Source organism: Paroedura picta, chromosome 4, assembly GCF_049243985.1.
Source record: "Paroedura picta isolate Pp20150507F chromosome 4, Ppicta_v3.0, whole genome shotgun sequence".
NCBI classification, from domain to species: Eukaryota; Metazoa; Chordata; class Lepidosauria; order Squamata; family Gekkonidae; genus Paroedura; species Paroedura picta.
In genome coordinates this window covers 87,419,129-87,442,563 of record NC_135372.1, presented here as the reverse complement: position 1 = coordinate 87,442,563, position 23,435 = coordinate 87,419,129, and the positions used below count along the sequence as shown (strand labels likewise).

At 43.7% G+C, this 23,435-nt stretch overlaps 1 protein-coding gene across 7 annotated transcripts in view; it reads left to right on the top strand.

Moving 5' to 3' along the window:
- The window catches only part of MAST2 (microtubule associated serine/threonine kinase 2), a 219,837-nt gene that overhangs the window by 54,981 nt on the left and 141,421 nt on the right, over positions 1–23,435 (top strand). For all 7 annotated transcript variants that reach the window (XM_077333906.1, XM_077333905.1, XM_077333902.1 and 4 more), the window contains one exon: positions 23,220–23,251. In XM_077333906.1, coding sequence (XP_077190021.1) covers positions 23,220–23,251 — 32 coding nt within the window. The remainder of the gene's footprint in view (positions 1–23,219; positions 23,252–23,435) is intronic.

Here is a 23,435-nt window from a genome sequence, read left to right as displayed (position 1 = left end):
TTCTATTGCATTGTCACAATATAAAGCATGTTTGCAGGCTATCTGTTCTCCTAACAATGTTTTTATATCATCCTTTCTCTTGATTATTCACAAATGGGGGGGATTTGTATCTTTAGAAGGGCAAGATGGGTAGAGGGATTGTGGAAGCTCAGTTGCTGACAACTAAGAAAGATAGTCCCTGACCTAGATATTCCAGGCTAATACCATCTTCTCAGGTCTCTTGAAACTAAACATTTATTATTATTATTATTATTATTATTATTATTATTATTATTATTATTATTATTATTATTATTATTATTATTATTATTATTATTATTATTATTATTATTATTATTATTATTATTATTATTTAATTTTTAGACCGCCCTTCTCCCAATAGGTCTCAGGGCGGTTTACAACATAAATAGTTAAAACACAATAAAATCCCCATAAAACCCCAATTAAAAGTTACATATAACATATCACATAACATATAGCGGCGGTGGTCACAATTCTGATCTTAGTTCAGCCTGGTGGAGAGAATAATGTTCAGAAGAGGGTGGCACCAATACAATAGATCTAACCATGATCTCGGTGTTAGAGATCTCAATATTGGAGGGGATCCTCTGATGGATTAGTGGGAGAGCTGCCCTGGCCTCAACCATATGCCTGGCGGAAGAGCTCCGTCTTACAGGCCCTGTGGAAAGCTGGTAGATCCTGCAGGGCCCTTAGCTCTTCTGGGAGCTCGTTCCACCAGGTTGGGGCCAGGACTGAAAAGGCCCTGGCCCGGGTCGAGGCCAGGCGCACATCCCGTGGGCCCGGGACAACCATTAAATTCATACCCGCAGAGCGGAGTGCCCTGCGGGGGGCATAAGCAACCAAGCGGTCCCGCAGGTAGATGGGACCCAGGCCGCGTATAGCCTTAAAGGTCAATACCAATACCTTGAATCTGATTCGGAAACAGACTGGTAACCAGTGCAGATGACAAAGCACCGGCTGAATGTGGGCCCTCAAAGGTGTTCTAGTGAGGACCCTGGCAGCCGCATTTTGGACCAGCTGTAACTTCCGAGTCAAAGACAAGAGCGAGTTACAGAAGTCTAATCTGGAAGTGACCGTTGCATGGATCACTGTAGCCAGGTGTTCCGAGGTTGCTGTCTTCCAGTCTTTGCTGTCTTCCAGTCTTCTGGCACCTCTCCTGTCCTCCAAGAAGTCCTAAAGGGTCGGATACTTCTCATCTACATATAGTACTATTATTTGTGCTTGAAATTTATGTATTATATAGCCTGTGCTTGTCTACATGCATCTGTTGTAATTGACTAAGACATATCTTAACATAGCCCGCGGTGCCACGGGCGCCGCGGACTAAATAAAGCCGTAAGGGCTGTGTGGGAGGAGTTAGGGCGGGCTCGGTCCGGGATGAGGAAGGGCGCCGATTGGCCCCTTCCACTGGACAGACCATCGGCCGAGCCAATCGGCAGGCGCGAAGCGCCTGCCGATTGGCTCAGCCGATTCCCACCCCACTCACAAGGAAGCACCTCCGAAGCGCCTTCCGAAGCGCCTTCCAACAGCGCGAAGTGCCTCCGATGCGTCAGGCCGCTGGCCAAGGAGCCCCGGGGGCTCCCTGCCCGGCAGCTTGATGCGGTGAGAGGCGCGAAGCGCCTCTCGCCGCCTCAAGCCGCCGCCTCCGCCGTCAAGCCGCCGCTCAAGCCGCCGCCTCCGCCACCGCTCAAGCCGCCGCCTCCGCCACCGCTCAAGCCGCCGCCTCCGCCACCGCTCAAGCCGCCGCCTCCGCCATCAAGCCGCCGCCTCCAACGCGTCAGGCCGCCGCCCAGGGAGCCCCCGGCAGCTGGCTTGATGCGGTGAGAGGCGCAAAGCGCCTCTCGCCGCATCAAGCCCCAGCACAACGGAGCCCCCTGCATCGGAATACACGCTGCCTCTATCAAGAAAATGGCCGCCAGCCAGAAGACACCGCAACCGGTAAGCCACCTTTTACTCTGCCCCAGCCTCCTAGTGCCCATTGTATTTAGGATACAATGGGCCTTTTTACTAGTGTAGAACAGAATGGAACATGTTTAAGAAGTGACATTACTGGTCTCTTCTTGGATAAAAAATATTTAGCTTTTGGAGGCTAGAATATTTTGCTTCTTTGGCCTACCTGCTAAATAATAATGATTAAGGTGACATGCACACATGCTTATACTTTATTCTTTAGAGGTCATTGATAAAAATATTTCAAGACTGAGTCACTGAATTCCCACAACATTTACATTCTCATTATAATGGATTAGTTAATCTGCTTTTTATAACCAAATAAATATCCATTTGCAGTCTGAAATGGATGCAAAACTTCTATTTGTAAGAGACTTGTTGCAGGTCATCTGTTCCATATTGGAGTATGGTTTAGATCTATTTTGTGAGGTAATAATTTTACCAATTTTAAAATATTTACCTAAATATGTTCCTGTTCCTGTCTGTATAAAATAAAATATAAAAAATATTGGAATCTGAGAGGACTGAGCTGTGTATTATTTACCTAGAAGCTTTGATTGTCAGTTATTATCAGATGAGCTTTTCCCCCACTCAAATAATTATGGCTCTTGTATTAGCTCTGTGGGATGTGATAATAGATTCTGTACTGATGGTTTATGCCTTTTTCTTGATCAGCCTAGTTGCTAGTTGAGGTAATTGCCTTAGCATCCAAGGCTTCAGAGAGCACTTTAATTGAGTTGTGCAAGCCTGTGATAGATTATCTGTGTTTTAATTCTTGTATTAATAAGGCACCTGGGCTAGTTTTTCTGGGACTGTGTGCCACCATTGCAATGGAAAGGACAAAAAGAAACCCCTGCCAGTTTGTTCTCACTTGTTGCCTTAAGAAACTGGTTTTTGCCTTACTTCTGTGGAAGAAGAGCTCTCATTTCATCTTGCTTGAAGGAATGGGAATTGATAAAGAGAAGAATATAGAATACAGTAATTGGACTATTTTGGATTGTTAACAGCCATGTTGCACTTCTCTGGTCCATATTCTCCCATTTTATAGTAACATTTATACTGAGCTCATAGCTGCGATTTTTCTCTTTCTGAAAGTTTATATTTGTACAAAGTGGGAGGGAGATATATCGCCTTATAGTCACCTTTCCCCCCCCCACCAAATTGTTCCTAAGGTTTATGGCTAAAATATATTGTGGTAATGACTGGCCAGCACAAGCTGAGTATGTTTTTATAGCTTTAGTGGAGGCGTCAATGAAAGTTTTGAAGAGAAGAAAAAATTGTCTGTTCTGTTTCCACAAGTGACAAAAGATTCTTCCTTCTGTGGAAATGGTATTTTAGTCTGAATATGGAAAATGGATCCTAAGATTGTGGTCCTACTGGAAGCATTTGACTTAGCTAATGTGGTGGTGTTTCCAAAAGATAGTTTTAACAGACAAAAAGTGAAATGTGTCCCACAAATTAAAGTTCTTCATAGATATATTTACACTTATGTAGGATGGTGGAACTAAGCCTTGCTGGTGGTAGAAAAGTATAGTATAAATGTTCTCAGAATTAATAATTTATTATTAATGTTTTGGTTTTAATATACTGCCCCTCACCTCATGAACGCAGAGTGAAGTGCCCTGTGGTGGGGGGGCATAAGGAGGCGGGCAGTCCCTCAGATTATTGGGGCCTGTGGATGGCCTTAAAGGTTGAAACCAAAACCTTGAACAATCCAGGCTACAACTAACAACCAAAGCAGCTGCCTGAGCACAGACTGGATATGGGCCCTCCTATATGTACCTGTGAGGACCCTAGCAGCTACATTTTGTACCAGCTGCAATTTCTGGGTCAAGGACAAGGGTAGGCCTCTGTAGAGCGAGTTACAGAAGTCCAATCTGGAGGTGACCATTTCATGGATGTCTAGCGAAGGGGTCTGAAGGCATGTAGGACGCTAGTATCTGCGCCTGGTGAAGATGGTGGAAGGCCGAGTGGCCTACCCCTGTGACCTGGTCCCCATTGACAAGGAGAAATCCAGAATCACCTCCAAATTCTTTGCCACGTGCAAGATGTTAAGTTGCACCCCAGCTAAGGTGGGTAGGCATGCTGCCTGATCTGTCCCCTTTCTACCCAACCCCGTCTTGGAGGGGTTGAGTTTCAGGGAACTCTGCTCCAATCATCTAGCCACTGCTTCCAAACATCTGGCGAATGTATACAGGGAAGGAGTCCATGATGAGCTATAGCTGGGTGTCATCTGCATATTGGTGACAACCCAGAGGGTGTATGTAGATGTTAAACAAAGTGGGGGAGAGGATCGCTCCCTGTGGAACACTGCAGGGGAGATGGAAAGATCATGACAACTCCTCCCCCACTGCCACCCTCTGTGTCTGGTTCCAGAGAAAGGAGTGCAGCCACTGAAGGGCTGTTCCCTGTATCCTGGCCCTGACGAGATGGTGGCTAGCAACTCGTGGTTGCCCATGTCAGATGCCGCCAATAGGTCTAACATCACGTGGACAGCTGAACCGCCCCTATCCAGCTGGCTCTGGACTAGCACCATCTCCACCCCCATGGCCAGGACTGAAGCCTGCCTGGTATGGATCTAGTGCCAAAATTTGCTCCAAGAATGCCAGGAACACTTGAAAAATAACAATTGATTTAGGAGCTTTCCCCAGCGTAATGGTTCCTGAATTAGAAACACTACCATCTATTGATAATTTCTGAGGATAGCCATGTTGGTCGGCAGTAGAACAGTTAGATTTGAATCCAGCAGCACCGTAGAGACCAACAAGAGTTTCAGGGCATAAGTAGGTGGGGGACAAACAGTAAATTTCAAAGGGAAATTACAATATCAGGCTTGAGTTAATGTGCAGGGTTACTGGAGTCTTATCTCAATGCAGATGCTAATTTTCTGTCCCTGAACATTTCCCCTCTAATCAAGTAATTACAGTATACATTGTCACTTTGTATCCTTTATAAGCATTCTGCACAAAACCCTTCTGACTTTCTGACTAGGATAAAAGGATCTCCACTTCTGTTCTACTGTATCTGACAAAGAGAGGTCTGACTCTCAAAAACTTACAACCTGAAACTCCTGCTGGTATTGGTGCTATTTGGACTCCAATCTAGTGGGAGATGTTTTCTGGAGAGAGACTATGAGGAATTGTTGGACAACAGAACAAAAGTGGGCTGACTATAGGGGAGGATGGAAAGAAAAGGGAGAGCCTATGAGAGCAAAAGTGAGAGGATATCTTTGGCAGACATGCTAGATTTCTGCTACAGAAGTGCAATTGTTCAGAAGAAAAAAATGTTACATGGAGTGATTGGAAAGTAGGTGGTCAGAAGAATGGCTTCCTTCTGCTGTGAGTCTTTTGTTGCTCAGCTCTTATGGGAGTTGTCCTGCTGTCAATAACCCCCCCCTCCAAAAGCTTTTAAAGAAGAGAGATTTCTGTGATCATCCTGCATCAACACCTGCTTTGCTGAGACATTTCCTATGTGCCCTATCCAGACCTTTCTGGTATTTGTAAGTAGGGGCCAGAGAATCATACAACTCAGTATATTATTTTGTTATTGTTAATGCTGTTATAGCTCCAGATCCCTACTTCTATATCCTCATTTTTCCCACCTTAAAATAAAAGCTATATTTTCTTTAAGTAGCAGTTTGAGTTTGAATGGAATAGTTCTGTGACTACCAACAGCCTAACAAGCAGCTCTTTTAAAGCTGAAAAGGTTATGTTGATTTATGTGCTAGGGAGAGGGATACAGAAGGCAGAGAAGTTTAAGCTATGTACCAAGGTGTATCCTGAAGAACATCCTAAGTACTCTTAATTGCCTTTATGATTTTTTAAAGTTCTTTTAACATTTTAGATGACTCACACAAACTCCCTTACTACCTACTTTGGGTACTCTAACACAGTGGTCCCCAACCTTTTTATCACTGGGGACTGGTCAACACTTGACAATTTTACTGAGGCCCGGAGGGGGGGTAGTCTTTTGCTGAGGGATGTCACCACCACCTGAGCCCCTGCTCTACTTACTTTCTCTCCGGTGCCCCTGACTTCCTGCCACCCACTTGGGGGTGCTGCCAGCAGCAGCTGCGCAATGCCACGCCGAGGGGGAGCCCCAGCCATGGCAGCACCAAAGGTGAGCCAGTGGCAGGGCAGCCCCCGAGGCAGCAGCCGGGGAGGAGGATGAGCAGGAGCCACAGCCCAGTACCAACTGATCCATGGACTGGGGCCGGTCCCCGAACCGGGGGTTGCGGACTGCTGCTCTAACAAACCACATCCCTTTATGAAGTTCTCATATTTATGTAACTTTCAGCAAAGAGTTTATAGTGTTTATTAACATGTGGAAGGGAAATAAGAGTAGATTCCTCTTTAAAAGAAGATTCACCCAGTGTTTCATAGGTTAGTCCGGGCGCTGCGGACTAAATAAAGCCGTAAGGGCTTAGGGGGAGGAGTTAGGGCAGGCTGTGTCCGGGATGAGGAAGGGTGCCGATTGGCCCCTTCCTCCGGACAGACCATCGGCCGGGCCTACCGACAAGGGAATAATTGCGAACCGCCCTAACCCCTCCCCCTAAGTCCTTATGGCTTTATTTAGTCCGTGGCGCCCGTGGCACCGTGGGCTATGTTAAGATATTGCTCCCTAGACCCCTGCTCCTCATGGCTCATCAAAAGGGCAGATGTAAGGATAGGGGTTCCTCTCCAGGAGATAATTAACCTCTCCGTTTCAACTGGAGAATTCCTGGAGGGGCTGAAGGAGGCAGAGGAGTTACTTGACAAATTCCACTTCTTTGGGGTGCTTGGGCCAGTGCAGTGTTGTAGTTGCAAAGACTATTGTTTTTACAACAAAAAAAAAGTTGTAAAACAAACCACAGTTGAGTCTTGATAAGATAATGGTATAAATATCAGTAAACAATATATATCAGTAAACTAAGTTCTAAACATAGTTCTGTTTGTATTGCAATATATGGATTTAATGATTGCCTCACACATATTTGATGGATAATAACACCAAACGTAGTATATATAAGAAGCAGAATTCACTATGCAAAGCAGCTATTACAAATCAGATCTCATCTGATATCATCATAATAAAGATAGCATACCAGTTTAATTTGAGAGTTGGACTAGGATCTTGTTGATCTAGGTTCAGATCCCCACTCTGCCATGCTGGGTGACCTTAGATCAGCCACATATTCTTAGCCCAATCTAATCACAGGAATAGAATGAAAGAGGTGAATGATACAAGCTGCTTTGGATTCTTGTTGGGGAGAAAGACAGGGTATGAATCGCCAAAGCTGAGAGTGAGCCAAGACTGGCCAGGGAAGCCCATTGTAACAAGAAAAGATTTTTCAGTTATGTGAGAAGAAAATGTAAAGTAAAGGAGGCAATAGGCCCACTGTTGGGTGCGGATGGACAAACTCTAACGGAGGATGCAGAGAAAGCAGAAAGGCTTAGTGCCTATTTTACATCTGTTTTTTCCCACAGGTCAAAGGGTTTAGGCACATCTAGAGATGGCCGTAGCCAAAGGATAGTGTCTGGGTGGCAGGTTAACATGGATAGAGAGGTTGTCGAGAGGCATTTAGCTGCACTGGATGAGTTCAAATCCCCTGGCCCGGATGAAATGCACCCGAGAGTACTCAAAGAACTTTCCAGAGAACTTGCACAGCCCTTGTCCATCATCTTCGGAACCTCTTTAAGGACTGGAGATGTCCCAGAGGACTGGAAGAGAGCAAGCGTTATTCCGATCTTCAAAAAAGGGAGGAAGGATGACCCGGGAAACTACAGACCAGTGAGTCTGACCTCTGTTGTGGGGAAGATAATGGAGCAGATATTAAAGGGAGCGATCTGCAAACATCTGGAGGACAATTTGGTGATCCAAGGAAGTCAGCATAGATTTGTCTTCAACAGGTCCTGCCAGACCAACCTAGTTTCCTTTTTTGACCAAGTAACAGGTTTGCTGGATCGGGGAAAATCGGTTGATGTCATTTACTTGGATTTTGGGTTCCCCATGATGTTCTGATGGATAAGTTGAAGGACTGCAATCTGGATTTTCAGATCGTTAGGTGAATAGGGAATTGGTTAGAGAACCGCACTCAAAGAGTTGTTGTCAATGGTGTTTCATCAGACTGGAGAGAGGTGAGTAGCGGGGTACCTCAGGGCTCGGTGCTCGGCCCTGTACTTTTTAACATATTTATTAATGATCTAGATGAGGGGGTGGAGGGACTACTCATCAAGTTTGCAGATGACACCAAATTGGGAGGACTGGCAAATACTCCGGAAGATAGAGACAGAGTTCAACGAGATCTGAACACAATGGAAAAATGGGCAAATGAGAACAAGATGCAGTTTAATAAAGATAAGTGTAAAGTTCTGCATCTGGGTCAGAAAAATGAAAAGCATGCCTACTGGATGGGGGATACGCCTCTAGGTAGCACTGTGTGTGAACGAGACCTTGGGGTACTTGTGGATTGTAAACTAAACATGAGCAGGCAGTGTGATGCAGCAGTAAAAAAGGCGAATGCCATTTTGGGCTGTATCAACAGAGGCATCACATCAAAATCACAAGATGTCATAGTCCCATTGTATACGGCACTGGTCAGACCACACCTGGAGTACTGTGTGCAGTTCTGGAGGCCTCACTTCAAGAAGGACGTCGATAAAATTGAAAGGGTACAGAGGAGAGCGACGAAGATGATCTGGGGCCTAGGGACCAAGCCCTATGAAGATAGATTGAGGAACTTGGGAATGTTCAGCCTGGAGAAAAGGAGGTTGAGAGGGGACATGATAGCCCTCTTTAAGTATTTGAAAGGTTGTTACTTGGAGGAGGGCAGGATGCTGTTTCTGTTGGCTTCAGAGGAGAGGACACGCAGTAATGGGTTTAAACTTCAAGTACAACGATATAGGCTAGATATCAGGAAATAATTTTTCACAGTCAGAGTAGTTCAGCCGTGGAATATGCTGCCTAAGGAGGTGGTGAGCACCCCCTCACTGGCAGTCTTCAAGCAAAGGTTGGATACACACTTTTCTTGGATGCTTTAGGATGCTTAGGGCTAATCCTGCGTTGAGCAGGGGGTTGGACTAGATGGCCTGTATGGCCCCTTCCAAGTCTATGATTCTATGATTCTATGAAGCAGATACAATAAAAATTATGAGGTTAAAATAATACTAGCAAGAAAGCCCATTGCAACCAGGAATGCAATGGGCGCTAGGACCCAGGGGACACCAGGAGGTGCTTTTTTTTTCTGCTGCGTGGAGCTGTGAAAGGCTCCTACAGGGTTTTTTTTTTCCTGCTGCTTGGAGCTGGGAAAGGCTCCTACAGGGTTTTGTTTTCTGCTGCTTGGATCTGCGAAAGGCTCCTACAGGGTTTTTTTTTCTGCTGCTTGGAGCTGGGAAAGGCTCCTTCAGGGTTTTTTTTTTTCTGCTGCTTGGAGCTGGGAAAGGCTCCTACAGGGTTTTTTTTTCTGCTGCTTGGAGCTGGGAAAGGCTCCTACAGGTTTTTTTTTTTTTCTGCTGCTTGGAGCTGGGAAAGGCTCCTTCAGGGTTTTGTTTTCTGCTGCTTGGATCTGCGAAAGGCTCCTACAGGGTTTTTTTTTCTGCTACTTGGATCTGCGAAAGGCTCCTACAGGGTTTTTTTTTCTGCTGCTTGGAGCTGTGAAAGGCTCCTGCAGGGTTTTTTTTTTCTGCTAGCTCTCGTGGGCGTGCCGGCTTGGAGCTCCTACAGGGGTTTTTTTTCCTGCTGCTTGGAGCTGGGAAAGGCTCCTTCAGGGTTTTGTTTTCTGCTGCTTGGATCTGCGAAAGGCTCCTACAGGGTTTTTTTTTCTGCTGCTTGGAGCTGTGAAAGGCTCCTGCAGGGTTTTTTTTTTCTGCTAGCTCTCGTGGGCGTGCCGGCTTGGAGCTCCTACAGGGGGTTTTTTTTCTGCTGCTTGGAGCTGGGAAAGGCTCCTTCAGGGTTTTGTTTTCTGCTGCTTGGATCTGCGAAAGGCTCCTACAGGGTTTTTTTTTCTGCTGCGTGGAGCTGCGAAAGGCTCCTACAGGTTTTTTTTTTTCTGCTGCCTCTCGTGGGCTTGGAGCTCCTACAGGGGTTTTTTTTTCTGCTGCTTGGAGCTGCGAAAGGCTCCTACAGGGTTAATTTTTTTCTGCTGCCTCTCGTCGGCGCGGCGGCTTGGAGCTCCTACAGGGGTTTTTTTTTTCTGCTGCCTCTCGTCGCGCTAGCGGCGAAAGGCTCCTCCGGGGGTGTTTCTTTTTTTTCTGCAGCTTCTCGGCGGCTGGAGTCTTGTGTTGTGTTTGCGGCGGGGGCTTCCTTGGGGCCGGCCTGACGCGGTGAGAGACGCTTCGCGCCTCTCACCACGTCAGGCCGGGAGCAACTGCGAGCCGCGCTGAGCGCGGCTCGCAGTTGCTGGGGCTGGGAATCGGAGGGACCAATCGGCAGGCGCTTCGCGCCTGCCGTTTGGTCCCTCCGGTTGTCTGTCATGAGGAAGGGTCCAATCCGGACCCTTCCTCATCCCGGACACATCCCGCCCCAGAACCCCTTACTGTTTTATTTAGTCCGTGGCGCCCGCGGCGCCACGGGCGGTGTACAGATTATATTTGCACTAACCCCACTGAATTCAGTACATTGTCCACCAGTTTACCTATCAGATCATTCTCAAAGTGATGGTGTTGGGTATGTTTTGGGAGATCTGATGCTTTATTTCTTATGTCAAACAGGTAAACTATATTTGATGGTAACTGTCCATTCCAATGTCTTCCCTGTTAATTTATGAAACAGGGATGATGGTAGGGATTGGCTGGGAAGGTACATATATCAAAAAGGATGTGGGGAATTAACCGTCCTTTATATCAGTGGTTCTCAACCTGGGGGTCGCAGCAGGGCAAGCAGTTTGGCCGTAGGGGCACCATCCATGCAACAGCCTTGTGGGTAGATCGAGATAGTGCGTTCGTCTGTCTGGAGTAGTGAAAAAGAGTGAGATCGGCATAGTGGGACAAGAGGCAGAACTGAACTGGAAACCCCAGAAAAAACCCAGTTTATGTACAATCATGAATAATGGATCTTCACGCCAATGGTCAGTTTCGGTTTAATTTCTGTGAAAGAAGCATAATTTTATGGTTGGGAGTCACCACAACATTAAAGGGTCGTTGCATTAGGAAGGTTGAGAATCACTGCTCTATATCTGTCTTCTTTTGGGTGATATGATTATCCTTATATTTTGATGTTAAAAAAGTTAGGTCCCCTCCTCTGTCCTACGTTTATATCTGAATTTTAGGAACATGATGGTGGTATGAGTCCAATGTTTGTGGTACTGTCATAGAATAATAGTCCACAATTTAGAGCAGCTAGAGAAGTACTGTAAACAAGTTGGCTGCCTTTTCAGTTTCAGCTGAACTATAGTAGATTAAGCCTCAGCAATTGTTCTTTTTGCTACAGTGGTTAACTGTGACTTTGGCATTAGTTTAAAAGTCATAGACTATAATAGGCTACGAGAAACATAACTAAAAGCAACAACTCTGTTAACAAAATCTCAGTGCAGAAAATAGTTCTGCAGCTTAACTTTCCTCATGTGATGCCCTTGTGGACACAGGCTAACTTTGGATCTGTGCCACCTTATTGAGTTTGCTGTTTCTAGCAAACTGTTCTGTGAGACAGGTTAATATGCCATATGCATTCTGGCCTTTTAACAAATGCTGTTTCCATTCACCCCAGACCTTTTGACCTGTGTAATATGGTTGAATAATTAAACTCTTATCGGAGTACAAAATAAAGTGATGAGGGGATTTTCACTCAAAAAATAAGAATGGAAAATTACTTTTCAGAGGTAAAAGTACTGCTTTAATTCTCTCCTGTCAGGCAGAAGACTTCAATGTGCTTGCAAATGTAGGCCGTTTGCCACTGTTAGGATGATCTGTAAATTAATCCAGCGAGTTTGGCTTAGCACAGATGGCATGTCTGACATTTTATATTTCACCATTAGAACTTTTATCATTGTAAAACTGACAAAGAGGTATTATTTCATTTTAACACCTAGAATCACATTTTGTGATCTGGTTATTATTTTTATGTCTGAGCACAATTTTAGTTTTTCTTGAGTATTTGAAAGTACTACAGTTGCCAGAGGAAATTTTTCTAAAGTGAAGTGCAAGACTATATATTTTTTATAAGATTAATTAAGTTTCAGTTTTCATGAATGAAAATTAAAACTGGAGATTAAAATACAGTAAAAGAGAAATAAGTTGGGAGGTAGGGTGGATTGACTAGTTAGCCATTGTCTGTATGATCTCACTAAGCTGTCATGTACTCATTGGCTAGGAGCAGAGGGAAATGGAATTATGCTGAATCACTAGAGAAGGTATGATGGGCTTTCCTGAAAGGTGAAGGCATCGAGTATCTCATTATAAAGATGATCTGGAAGCTTCATGAGCATATTAGAGCTCTCCAGAAAGGAAGCAAGATTAAGTCTTTGGATCTAGAATGTCCTTAGCTATATATGATCTGTCTAATGGTAGAGTGATGTGATCTCTATTCTTGAGCATTGTTCTGTTTGAGAACTCCAGCTTAATACTAGGCAATTGTCAAGGCAGAATGGTATTCTTTGAACAGTTCTAGAACAGTTTTTTACTCCCACTCCACTGCTGCTCAGTCTTAAGGTTCTGGTGATTACCTTAAAGGCCATACACGGTCTGGACCCAGTGTACCTCTATGTTTCATATGAACCGCCCTGAGCTTCAGGGGAGGGAATTATATAATTGTGATAGATAGATATCTGATAGATAGATAAAAATTGTTCAGAGGATAAAATGGGTTACAGGATTATGGAATTCCTGTTTTGGAGAAAGGTGGCCTATGAATGAAGTAAATAAATAATAAGTACAGCTGAAGATGGAAAGTCAGATAAAAGATCATAGAATCATAGAGTTGGAAGGGGCCATACAGGCCATCTAGTCCAACCCACTGCTCAACACAGGATCAGCCCAAAGCATCCTAAAGCATCCAAGAAAAGTGTGTATCCAACCTTTGCTTGAAGACTGCCAGTGAGGGGGAGCTCACCACCTCCTTAGGCAGCCTATTCCACGGCTGAACTACTCTGACTGTGAAAAATTTTTTCCTGATATCTAGCCTATATCGTTGTACTTGTAGTTTAAACCCATTACTGTGTGTCCTTTCCTCTGCAGCCAACGGGAACAGCATCCTGCCCTCCTCCAAATGACAACCTTTCAAATACTTAAAGAGGGCTATCATGTCCCCTTTCAACCTCCTTTTTTCCAGGCTGAACATTCCCAAGTCCCTCAACCTATCTTCATAGGGCTTGGCCCCTTGGCCCCAGATCATCCTCGTCGCTCTCCTCTGTACCCTTTCAATTTTATCTACGTCCTTCTTGAAGTGAGGCCTCCAGAACTGCACACAGTACTCCAGGTGTGGTCTGACCAGTGTTGTATACAATGGGACTATGACATCTTGTGATTTTGATGTGATGCCCCTGTTGATACAGCCCAAAATGACATTCGCCTTTTTTACCGCTGCATCACACTGCCTGCTCATGTTTAGTTTACAATCCACAAGTACCCCAAGGTCTCGTTCACACACAGTTACCTAGAAGCGTATCCCCCATCCATTGGGCATGCTTTTCATTTTTCTGACCCAGATGCAGAACTTTACACTTGTCTTTATTAAATTGCATCTTGTTCTCATTTGCCCATTTTCCCATTGTGTTCAGATCTCGTTGAACTCTGTCTCTATCTTCTGGAGTATTTGCCAGTCCTCCCAATTTGGTGTCATCTGCAAACTTGATGAGTAGTCCCTCCACCCCCTCATCTAGATCATTAATAAATATATTAAAAAGTACCAGACTGAGCACCGAGCCCTGAGGTACCCCGCTACTCACCTCCTTCCAGTCTGATGAAACACCATTGACAACAACTCTTTGAGTGCGATTCTCTAACCAATTCCCTATCCACCTAACTATCTGAAAATCCAGATTGCAGTCCTTCAATTTATGGGTTGGTGGGGAAGAGGCAATGAAGTAGAGAAGGTTGAGGATATGGGTATTGCCAGGTAGAAAGAAAGAAAAAGTACTGTGAGGGATTTGACATGGAAAAATAGACGTCCTTACAGGTTCCCCAGTGTGCAGCTCCATGTAACTGGGCCATAGTTTTCCTTTGTAGAGGGTGCCAGGGATAAAGTAGGGCAGAATACTAAAAATGGAGAGGAGATAAAGGTAGGTTGGCTGGTGAAGGAGAGGACTTGTGGAAGGGGGAAATTCTATCAGGACCTTCAAGAAAGAGGAGGAGTAAATAGTGGAGGAGAGGGAAATAAACCCTGCAAGTTCTTGCGGGTTCCTATGTGCAGTATCCTGTACTTATTTTGGATGATTATAGACATTTCGCATTGCATGCTGAAGCTTAGTAAACAGACCGTGATCTCAGTGCACTGAGAAATCAATGAGTTCTATTCTGATATAGATATAGATTTTAATGGCATAAAAGTTCAAGTAGATACAGATAGCCACAACTCAGATGAACATAGGTGGTATACAGTAAAACCTAAAACACAGTCTAGCATTTTTGCAAACACTCTGTGATTGTTTGCCAAGCTTCAGGGATAGAAATTTCCATTTTTTTCTGTGTTCTAGGCATTTCTGATCACTTGACAGCAGAATCCAGTTGCTCTGTCATATGTTTGCTTGGGTCATGGTTATCTCTTGCGTAAGGGATGTTGGACTTGTTTTATATGATTAACTACTGCTGTTTTGAGCTGCTTTCACACAGAAGAGTTAAAAGGAACCCTAACAACAGAAACAGCATTGAGCAGGGATGTAAGTAGGTAGTCAGAGTGTCAGCATGGCCTTTGAAGTTTGCTTTTGTTGCCCATTCCCTCTGTTGCACTGGTGCAGAAGTCAATTGCTTCTGGCAGCATTGTGGCCTGGAAAACCCTCCCTTTTCCCCTTCCCAGCTTAGCTGTGGAGCAAAGCTTCACTGTGGTTTAGATGTGAAGAGGAGAAGCCTCTTAAAGGACAAAAAAGAGTGGAGGAAAGGCAGAGCTCCTTCAGTGGGGGAAGTCCTCCACACTGGTTAGGTCACGCCTCCAACTGCTCCTTGCAGGGTAATGTTTTATTCAGCCCTATGTAAATTGTAGGAGAATGTAATTACTTATTTATAAAGTTTGTATACATTATACTACAAATATTGTTAATGTCAAGATCAACAGAGATAAAATCTCTCAAATACTATTTTTAGTGCGCTGGGTTCCATTGATTAATTAATTAATTATTAGATTTATAGATCTACCACGAGTGAGTTTGGGACAGTTTACAAAATAGTTAAAACATTAAAATTTTTAAACATTTATTTTATTTTATTATACCACCTCTCTCAGTGCTTGCTGTCTTAAGGTAGTGAACAACGTGACCCATATTACATCCTACAATTAAAATTCCCAACCTAACTGGCTCAGATAATTTTGCTGAAGCTTTCAAAGCTAAAATAAAGCACAGCTAACTGAATAAACTGTTCTGTTGCAGAATGGTGGTATATCTAATTTGAAAAGAGTAGAAGACAGAACTTGGTGGTGTTTAGCAGGCAAATTGATTCCATTTCCTCTTGCTCAATTAGCTTATTAGAATGTTTAAGATACAGTTGGGTATCATAAAAGCTAATGAGTGGGATCTGTCATTAATTTGTAAATCTGAAAGAAATTCTCCAGGGATATTAATTTTGGAGGACAGGACTTTGTAATGGGATGATCTATTTTGTTTCCTATACAAATGCAGAGTTAAAATCTGTTTTATAGCATTGGGCTACTGCCATGTATTTCAACAGGATGAAAGTACTATAAGTACTATAAGAACCAACTCTTCTTCTTCTAAGTGAAATCACTATGAAATTATGCCATATGAACTAGTATGCATGTACATTGACAGAAATTTATTCTTCAATTAAAAAAAATGTTGCAACAATGCACTAAATCATTTTCAAAGAAACTGTTACCTGAAATGGGTGCTTCAAGGGGAATTATGGGGAATTTGAATATTTATTGAATATATCAGCAAGAGGCTGAGTAACTGCAGGATCTTTTTATAAATGTTTATGGGGTTTTTATCCCCAGGTAGAAAATCCTTTAAATAAAGGATGACAAATTTCACTATTGGGGGAATAACAAACATACAAGTTCCCAAGAAATAATACGGAAGAAAATGCGTGGCTTCAGAGTACAGTCCAGTGGTATATATCTATTCCAGAAAAGTTGCAGATTGGACAGGATTGTCACATGACTGGCAAAGTCGCAGTGAATGACAACATTGGAAGCCAGTAAAGAGTACAAGTGCACTGATCACAAGTGTACTGATCACTGAACACAGTTTAGTGGGCCTTATAGCAAAAATGTATCCTGAGGCCAAGATCTATGTACTGGAAGCCGAAACAATAGCTTGATGAGCTTGTTTCTGAGAACTGGATGTTTCTCAAGAGAGGATGATACCTGTTTATTGGCAAAAAGTGTGGCCAAATGTTTGCATACGCTGATAGATCTAAGGTATTACAAAGCGGGATGAAGGAGATTACTAGCAGGAAGGAGTAATTGAGTGTCTTGATGGCCCATTAATGCATGTGTACATGACAGCCTTGTGATCACTTAGACAATCTGACTTGGGTGCCCCCCAGTGAAGAAGAATGGCAGAAGCCCTTGTCATAGATGTTGCTGCTTTGAATAACCATCTGAAATACACGATTTTTGAGCTGTCTATTCTGAGACCGCTGGTATAGTGCTGTTCCTTATCTTGGAAGGTTGACTGGACCTCAGAGGCCCAATCAGGAAAAACCCAGCCAACATCTAAACCACACATGGCAAGATAGAGTACCATTACAGAGTAAATCAAGATTCCTGTGAATTTCTCTCCACGTGCCATTGTCTGTCTTCATAGATCACAGAAAGTATGAAGACATGCCAACAACTGTACTCATCCCTGACAAACAGTACTACAGAGCTGGCTTCCTCTAAACCAGCCTTTCTCAGAAGATAGTATTTGGGGATTGCTATTCTGCCCCATTGCCCTTGGAACCTGGCAACCCTAAGTGGAGGTCTTTCTGTGCACAACTGTCCTGACCTTTCTGTGCACAACTGTCCTGACCCAAGTCAGGTTCACGCTTATCTAGGAAATGGGGAATTCCAGAACCTCCACCTATCAGGTAACCTTACCGCCTCTGCAATCTTTTCTTGATATGAAATAGGCCGGGAGCATTATGTGGCTGGTTGGTTGGCTGTGGAGTCATTATACCCCTTTGAGGCTCTATTTCCAACTGAGGGATATCAAATGTCCAGGTGGGGGTTGGAGATCTGGAATTACTCCTCATCTCCAGACTACAAAGTTCATCTCTTCAGGCAGAAATGGCTGCTTTGGAAGGTGGGAAGGGCTGTTCTGCAAAAGAAACATTTGAGGCCTCCCACACAGGTTGTTGTGGAGATGGAACAGGAGGAAAAAGAACCTCTGCAATGACATCCAGTTTCATCTGCACAAAAACCCTGTGTGGTAGCTTCAAAGGTTCAGAGAGTAGAGAAGAGACATGTATGGCTCGTCTTCAGTAGCAAGGCCAGCCACAGCAGTATGATAAGTGAGAAGGGGCTTTTCTGTGCCCTCCCTGTGAGCCAGCCATTAGGCAGAAGGTTTCCCTCCCTTAAAAGGAATGCACACGCACGCCCACTGGTTCCCCTGCGTTGCTCTTGGAAACGTGTCCCTTGCCTCAGTCATGGGGTTTCCTTCACAGCAGGCCTGAAGGAAGGGGTGTGTGTGTGTGGGGGGGGGGTTTCCATGCGGAATCCTAAGCATTAGCAGCAATTGGCCCTGAGGAGAGAGATTCCACCAGTAGGAGACTTTGGAACCTTCAGCATTTTGTCAGGGTGTACCGTCATGATTTTATGTGTATAGATGTGACTACTAGGCTATGTCAACAGGTGTCACCCAATATGCAGATGATAGCCAGATCTACCTGTCTTTTCCATTAATAAAATTGCTGCTGGTGCTGCTGCTGCTGCTGCTACTACTACTACTACTACTTTATTTTTATAGACCGTCCTTCTCGATTGTCACAGGGCAGGTTTTGAGGATGGTTTTATGTTCTGAATTAGTATTTGGAGTTAATAATGAGCTGGATGAAGCTAAACAAGATGAAACTTAATTCTGGTATGACAAATTCAAGAGGTTAGACATATTGGTCTGTTGCCACTGGACTCAAAATTTGTTTTGCTGGTATGACAAAGATTGGCTGGGTTAGTAGGAACTTGGGGTGAGCACTTTGGTGCAGTTTGGCCGCCTCAGCAATCACCAAAGCCAGCTGGCAGACTGCTGCTGCCACCCCTCTGCACCACGGCACCGGCTGCCTCGGGCTTCGGTGATGGACGAGGCAGCCAAACCATGCCAAAGTGGTCACCCCTAGTAGGAACCAATCCATTTGTAGTTTGTGTCACTCTGTGGTTTGCAAATGAAGTATGCCACAAACCAAACGATATATTTTCGATTTATGCTCAACCCTGATCATAACTACCAAAAAAATATGGCCCTGTTATCAAAACTGTGATAACTCTGTACTGAGTATACTGCTTCAAATTGCAAATGGTAGCTTGAATCCTTAAAAACCAAACAAAAACTCCTTCTAGAAAGAAAATAATGTCAGGGAGGGTGGTTCTAGTCTCTCTAGTGCAGTGGTTCTCAACCTGGAGGTCGAACAACCCATTCACGGGGGTCGTGGCAGGGCAAACAGCTTGGCGAGGGGCACCATCGACACAACAGCCTTGTGGGGTACATCAAGATAGAGTGTTCATCTTTATGGAGCAACGGAAAAGAGCGAGATAATCATGGGACAAGAGGCAGAACTGAACTGAGAAACCCCAGGGGGGGGAAAAACAATTTACAGTATTTGCTGGCGTATAAGACTACTTTTCCCCCCTGAAAAACATGCCTCCAAGTGGGGGGGGTCGTCCTATATGCCGGGTGCACTTCAGTTGGGATAGACATAGCTGCCCATAGTGGCCTTGTTGTTGTTGTTATGTGCGAAGTCGTGTCCGACCCATCGCGACCCCATGGACAATGATCCTCCAGGCCTTCCTGTCCTCTACCATTCCCCGGAGTCCATTTAAGTTTGCACCTACTGCTTCAGTGACTCCATCCAGCCACCTCATTCTCTGTCGTCCCCTTCTTCTTTTGCCCTCGATCGCTCCCAGCATTAGGCTCTTCTCCAGGGAGTCCTTCCTTCTCATGAGGTGGCCAAAATATTTGAGTTTCATCTTCAGGATCTGGCCTTCTAAAGAGCAGTCAGGGCTGATCTCCTCTAGGACTGACCGGGTTGTTCGCCTTGCAGTCCAAGGGACTCACAAGAGTCTTCTCCAGCACCAGAGTTCAAAAGCCTCAATTCTTTGACGCTCAGCCTTCCTTATGGTCCAACTTTCGCAGCCATACATTGCAACTGGGAAGACCATAGCCTTGACTAAACGCACTTTTGTTGGCAGGGTGATGTCTCTGCTTTTTAGGATGCTGTCTAGATTTGCCATAGCTTTCCTCCCCAGGAGCAAGCGTCTTTTAATTTCTTTGCTGCAGTCCCCATCTGCAGTGATCTTGGAGCCCAGGAAAATAAAATCTGTCACTATCTCCATTTCTTCCCCTTCTATTTGCCAGGAATTGAGAGGGCCGGATGCCATGATCTTTGTTTTCTTGATGTTAAGTTTCAAGCCAACTTTTGCACTCTCCTCCTTCACCCGCATCAACAGGCTCTTTAGTTCCTCTTCACTTTCTGCCATTAGAGTGGTATCATCTGCATATCTGAGGTTGTTGATATTTCTCCCTGCAATCTTGATCCCAATTTGTGACTCCTCTAATCCCGCATTTCTCATGATGTGCTCTGCATACAAGTTAAATAGGCAAGGCGACAGTATACAGCCTTGCCGAACTCCTTTCTCAATTTTGAACCAATCAGTGATTCCATGTTCAGTTCTCACTGTTGCTTCTTGACCTGCATATAAATTTCTCAAGAGACAAATAAGATGCTCTGGTATTCCCATCTCTTTAAGAACTTGCCACAATTTGTTGTGCTCCACACAATCAAAGGCTTTAGCATAGTCAATGAAGCAGAAGTAGACGTTCTTCTGGTACTCCCTAACTTTCTCCATGATCCAGCGTATGTTGGCAATTTGATCTCTAGTTCCTCTGCCTCTTCGAAATCCTGCCTGTACTTCTGGAAGTTCTCGGTCCACATATTGCTGGAGCCTAGCTTGTAGGATTTTGAGCATAACTTTGCTAGCATGAGAAATTAGTGCAATGGTGCGGTAGTTTGAACATTCTTTGGCATTGCCCTTCTTTGGGATTGGAATGTAAACTGACCTTTTCCAATCCTGTGGCCATTGTTGAGTTTTCCAAATTTGCTGGCATATTGAGTGTAGCACTTTTACTGCATCGTCCTTTAAGATTTTGAATAGTTCAACTGGAATGCTGTCACTACCACTAGCTTTATTGTTGCTCAGACTTCCTAAGGCCCATTTGACTTCACATTCCAGGATGTCTGGCTCCAGGTCAGTAACTACCCCATTGTGGTCATCAGGGATGTTAAGCTCGCTCTTGTATAGTTCTTCTGTATAATTTTGCCACCTTTGTTTAATCTCTTCTGCTTCTGTGAGGTCCCTACCATTTTGGTCCCTTATCATACCCACCTTTGCATGAAACGTTATCTTCATATCTCCAATTTTCTTGAAAAGATCTCTGGTCCTCCCCATTCTATTGTTTTCTTCTATTTGTTTGCATTGTTCATTTAAGAAGGCATTCTTATCTCTTCTAGCTTTTCTCTGGAATTCTGCATTCAATTGGGTGTATCTTTCTCTTTCTCCCTTGCCTTTCACTTCCCTTCTCTCCTTAGCTATTTGTAAAGCTTCCTCAGACAGCCATTTTGATTTCTTGCATTTCTTTTTCTTTGGGATGGTTTAAGTTGCTACCTCTTGTACAATGTTGCGAACCTCCGTCCATAGTTCTTCAGGCACTCTGTCTATCAGATCTAATTCCTTAAATCTATTTGTCACCTCCACTGTGTATTCGTCGGGGATATGATTTAGTTCATACCTGAGTGGCCTAGTGCTTTTCCCTACTTTCTTCAATTTAAGCCTAAATTTTGCAACAAGAAGCTCATGATCTGAACCACAATCAGCTCCTGGTCTTGTTTTTATTGACTGGATAGAACTTTTCCATCTTTGGCTGCAGAGCACATAGTCAATCTGATTTCTGTGTTGACCGTCTGGTGATGTCCATGTGTAGAGTTGTCTCTTGGGTTGCTGGAAAAGAGTGTTTGCTATGACCATTGTATTCTCTTGACAAAATTCTACCAGCCTGTGCCCTGCTTCATTTTGTACTCCAAGGCCAAACCTGCCTGTTATCCCGGTTATCTTTTGGCTTCCTACTTTAGCATTCCAATCCCCCATGATGATAAGCACATCATTTTTTGGCGTTGCTTCTAGAAGGTGTTGTAGGGCTTCATAGAACTGATCAACTTCATCCTCTTCAGCAGCAGTGGTTGGGGCATAGACCTGGATCACTGTGATGTTGAATGGTTTGCCTTGGATTCGAACTGAGATCATTCTGTCATTTTGGGGATTGTATCCCAAGACTGCTTTTCCTACTCTCTTATTGATTATGAAGGCTACTCCATTTCTTCTGCGAGATTCTTGTCCACAGTAGTATACCTGATGGTCATCTGAATTAAATTCACCCATTCCTGTCCATTTTAGTTCACTGATTCCTAAAATGTCGATGTTCAGTCTTCTCATTTCTTGTTTAACCACGTCCAGCTTGCCTTGATTCATGGATCTGACGTTCCAGGTTCCTATGGAATAAAAATCTTTACAGCATCAGACTGTCTTTTCGCCACCAGTTACTTCCACAACTGAGCGTCCTTTCGGCTTTGGCCCAGCCGCTTCATTCATTCTGGCGCTACTCGTACTAGCCGTCTGCTCATCCCCAGTAGCATATTGGACACCTTCCGACCTGAGGGGCTCATCTTCCAGCGTCATATCGTTATGCCTATTGGAACTGTCCATAGAGTTTTCATGGCAAAGATACTGGAGTGGTTTGCCATTTCCTTCTCCAGTGGATCACCTTTTGTCAGAGCTCTCAGCTATGACCTGTCCGTCTTGGGTGGCCCTGCACGGTATAGCTCATAGCTTCACTGAACTACGCAAGCCCCCTTGCCACAACAAGGCAGCGATCCTTGAAGGGGGATAGTGGCCTATAGTACTGTATTTTGAGTGGAAATGTTGGGGGGTCGTCTTATATGCCCAGGAGTTTTATACGCCAGCAAATACGTTATATATCATCATGAACAATGGATCTTCATGCCATTGGTCAGTTTCGGTTTAATTTCTGTGAAAGAACACTTGCATAAATTTATGGTTGGGAATCACCACAACATGAGGAATTGTATTAAAGGGTCGCAGCATTAGGAAGGTTGAGAACCACAGCTCTAGTGCTCTGACACATTTTTTGGTGGGGAGCGGGATAGCAGTTGAGGGATCTTGAATGACACTATATAAACTCTATGCATATCCTCATTTGAAGCCAGAAGTGGGACATTCCCGACTCAGGTTTACCACCTTAATGAGAACAGAGCCCAAAGTATAGTAAAATTTCAAGTAATTGAGAGATCATGCTAGGTTTATATGATTGTGTAGAACAAAAAATGTGAATACTCTAGTAATGTGAATAGAATTAAATCTAGCTTTAAAAGATTTGTAAATACTCTTCCAGAAACTATATTAGATTTAATTTGAACAGCTGGATGTTTCCAAAAGTGATGAAATAGTTCTTTCTATGATTAACTTTTAAACTCACTATAGAATTAGTTTCAGAATACTGCTAATTTTTACCTCATACTATTACAAGATTGCCAAACCGGATAATGATACCATCTAGTGGTGCAATTATACATTTACAGCATGTAAAATATAGAAATATTTAATGAATATTTTTACTTCTATACTTGTAACAAATTTATATCAATTATCTTTAATTATTTTTAACGAATGTTAAAATATGTGAACTGACGGCCTATTTTAGTGTGCAAATGCAAATTCATACATTTTCTTGGCTATTTTAGATTCATATGAACTGATTGCTGAGGCTTCTTAATCCTGTGACTAATGATCTTAAATGTATGGCTGACATTCCACATCAGTTACATTAGTGGAGCTGATCTGAATAAAAAGCTGAGATTGGGAATCTTTTCTGATTTGCTTTTATTTTTTCCCCTCAGAAGGAACTCAGTCTCCCTAGAAGAGGAAGCTTGTGAGTATAAATTTTATTTTTCTTAAGACCTTACAACCACATACTGAACTATGATATTGAGAGATAATGGAGATTTCCCTTTTAAAATATTTTCATTTAATAATGATGAATGGAGGGATAATATAATCTGGTGTTGTACTCACTGCTATTTAAAGGAAGTGGTGGCAGTACATTTTCCTTCCAT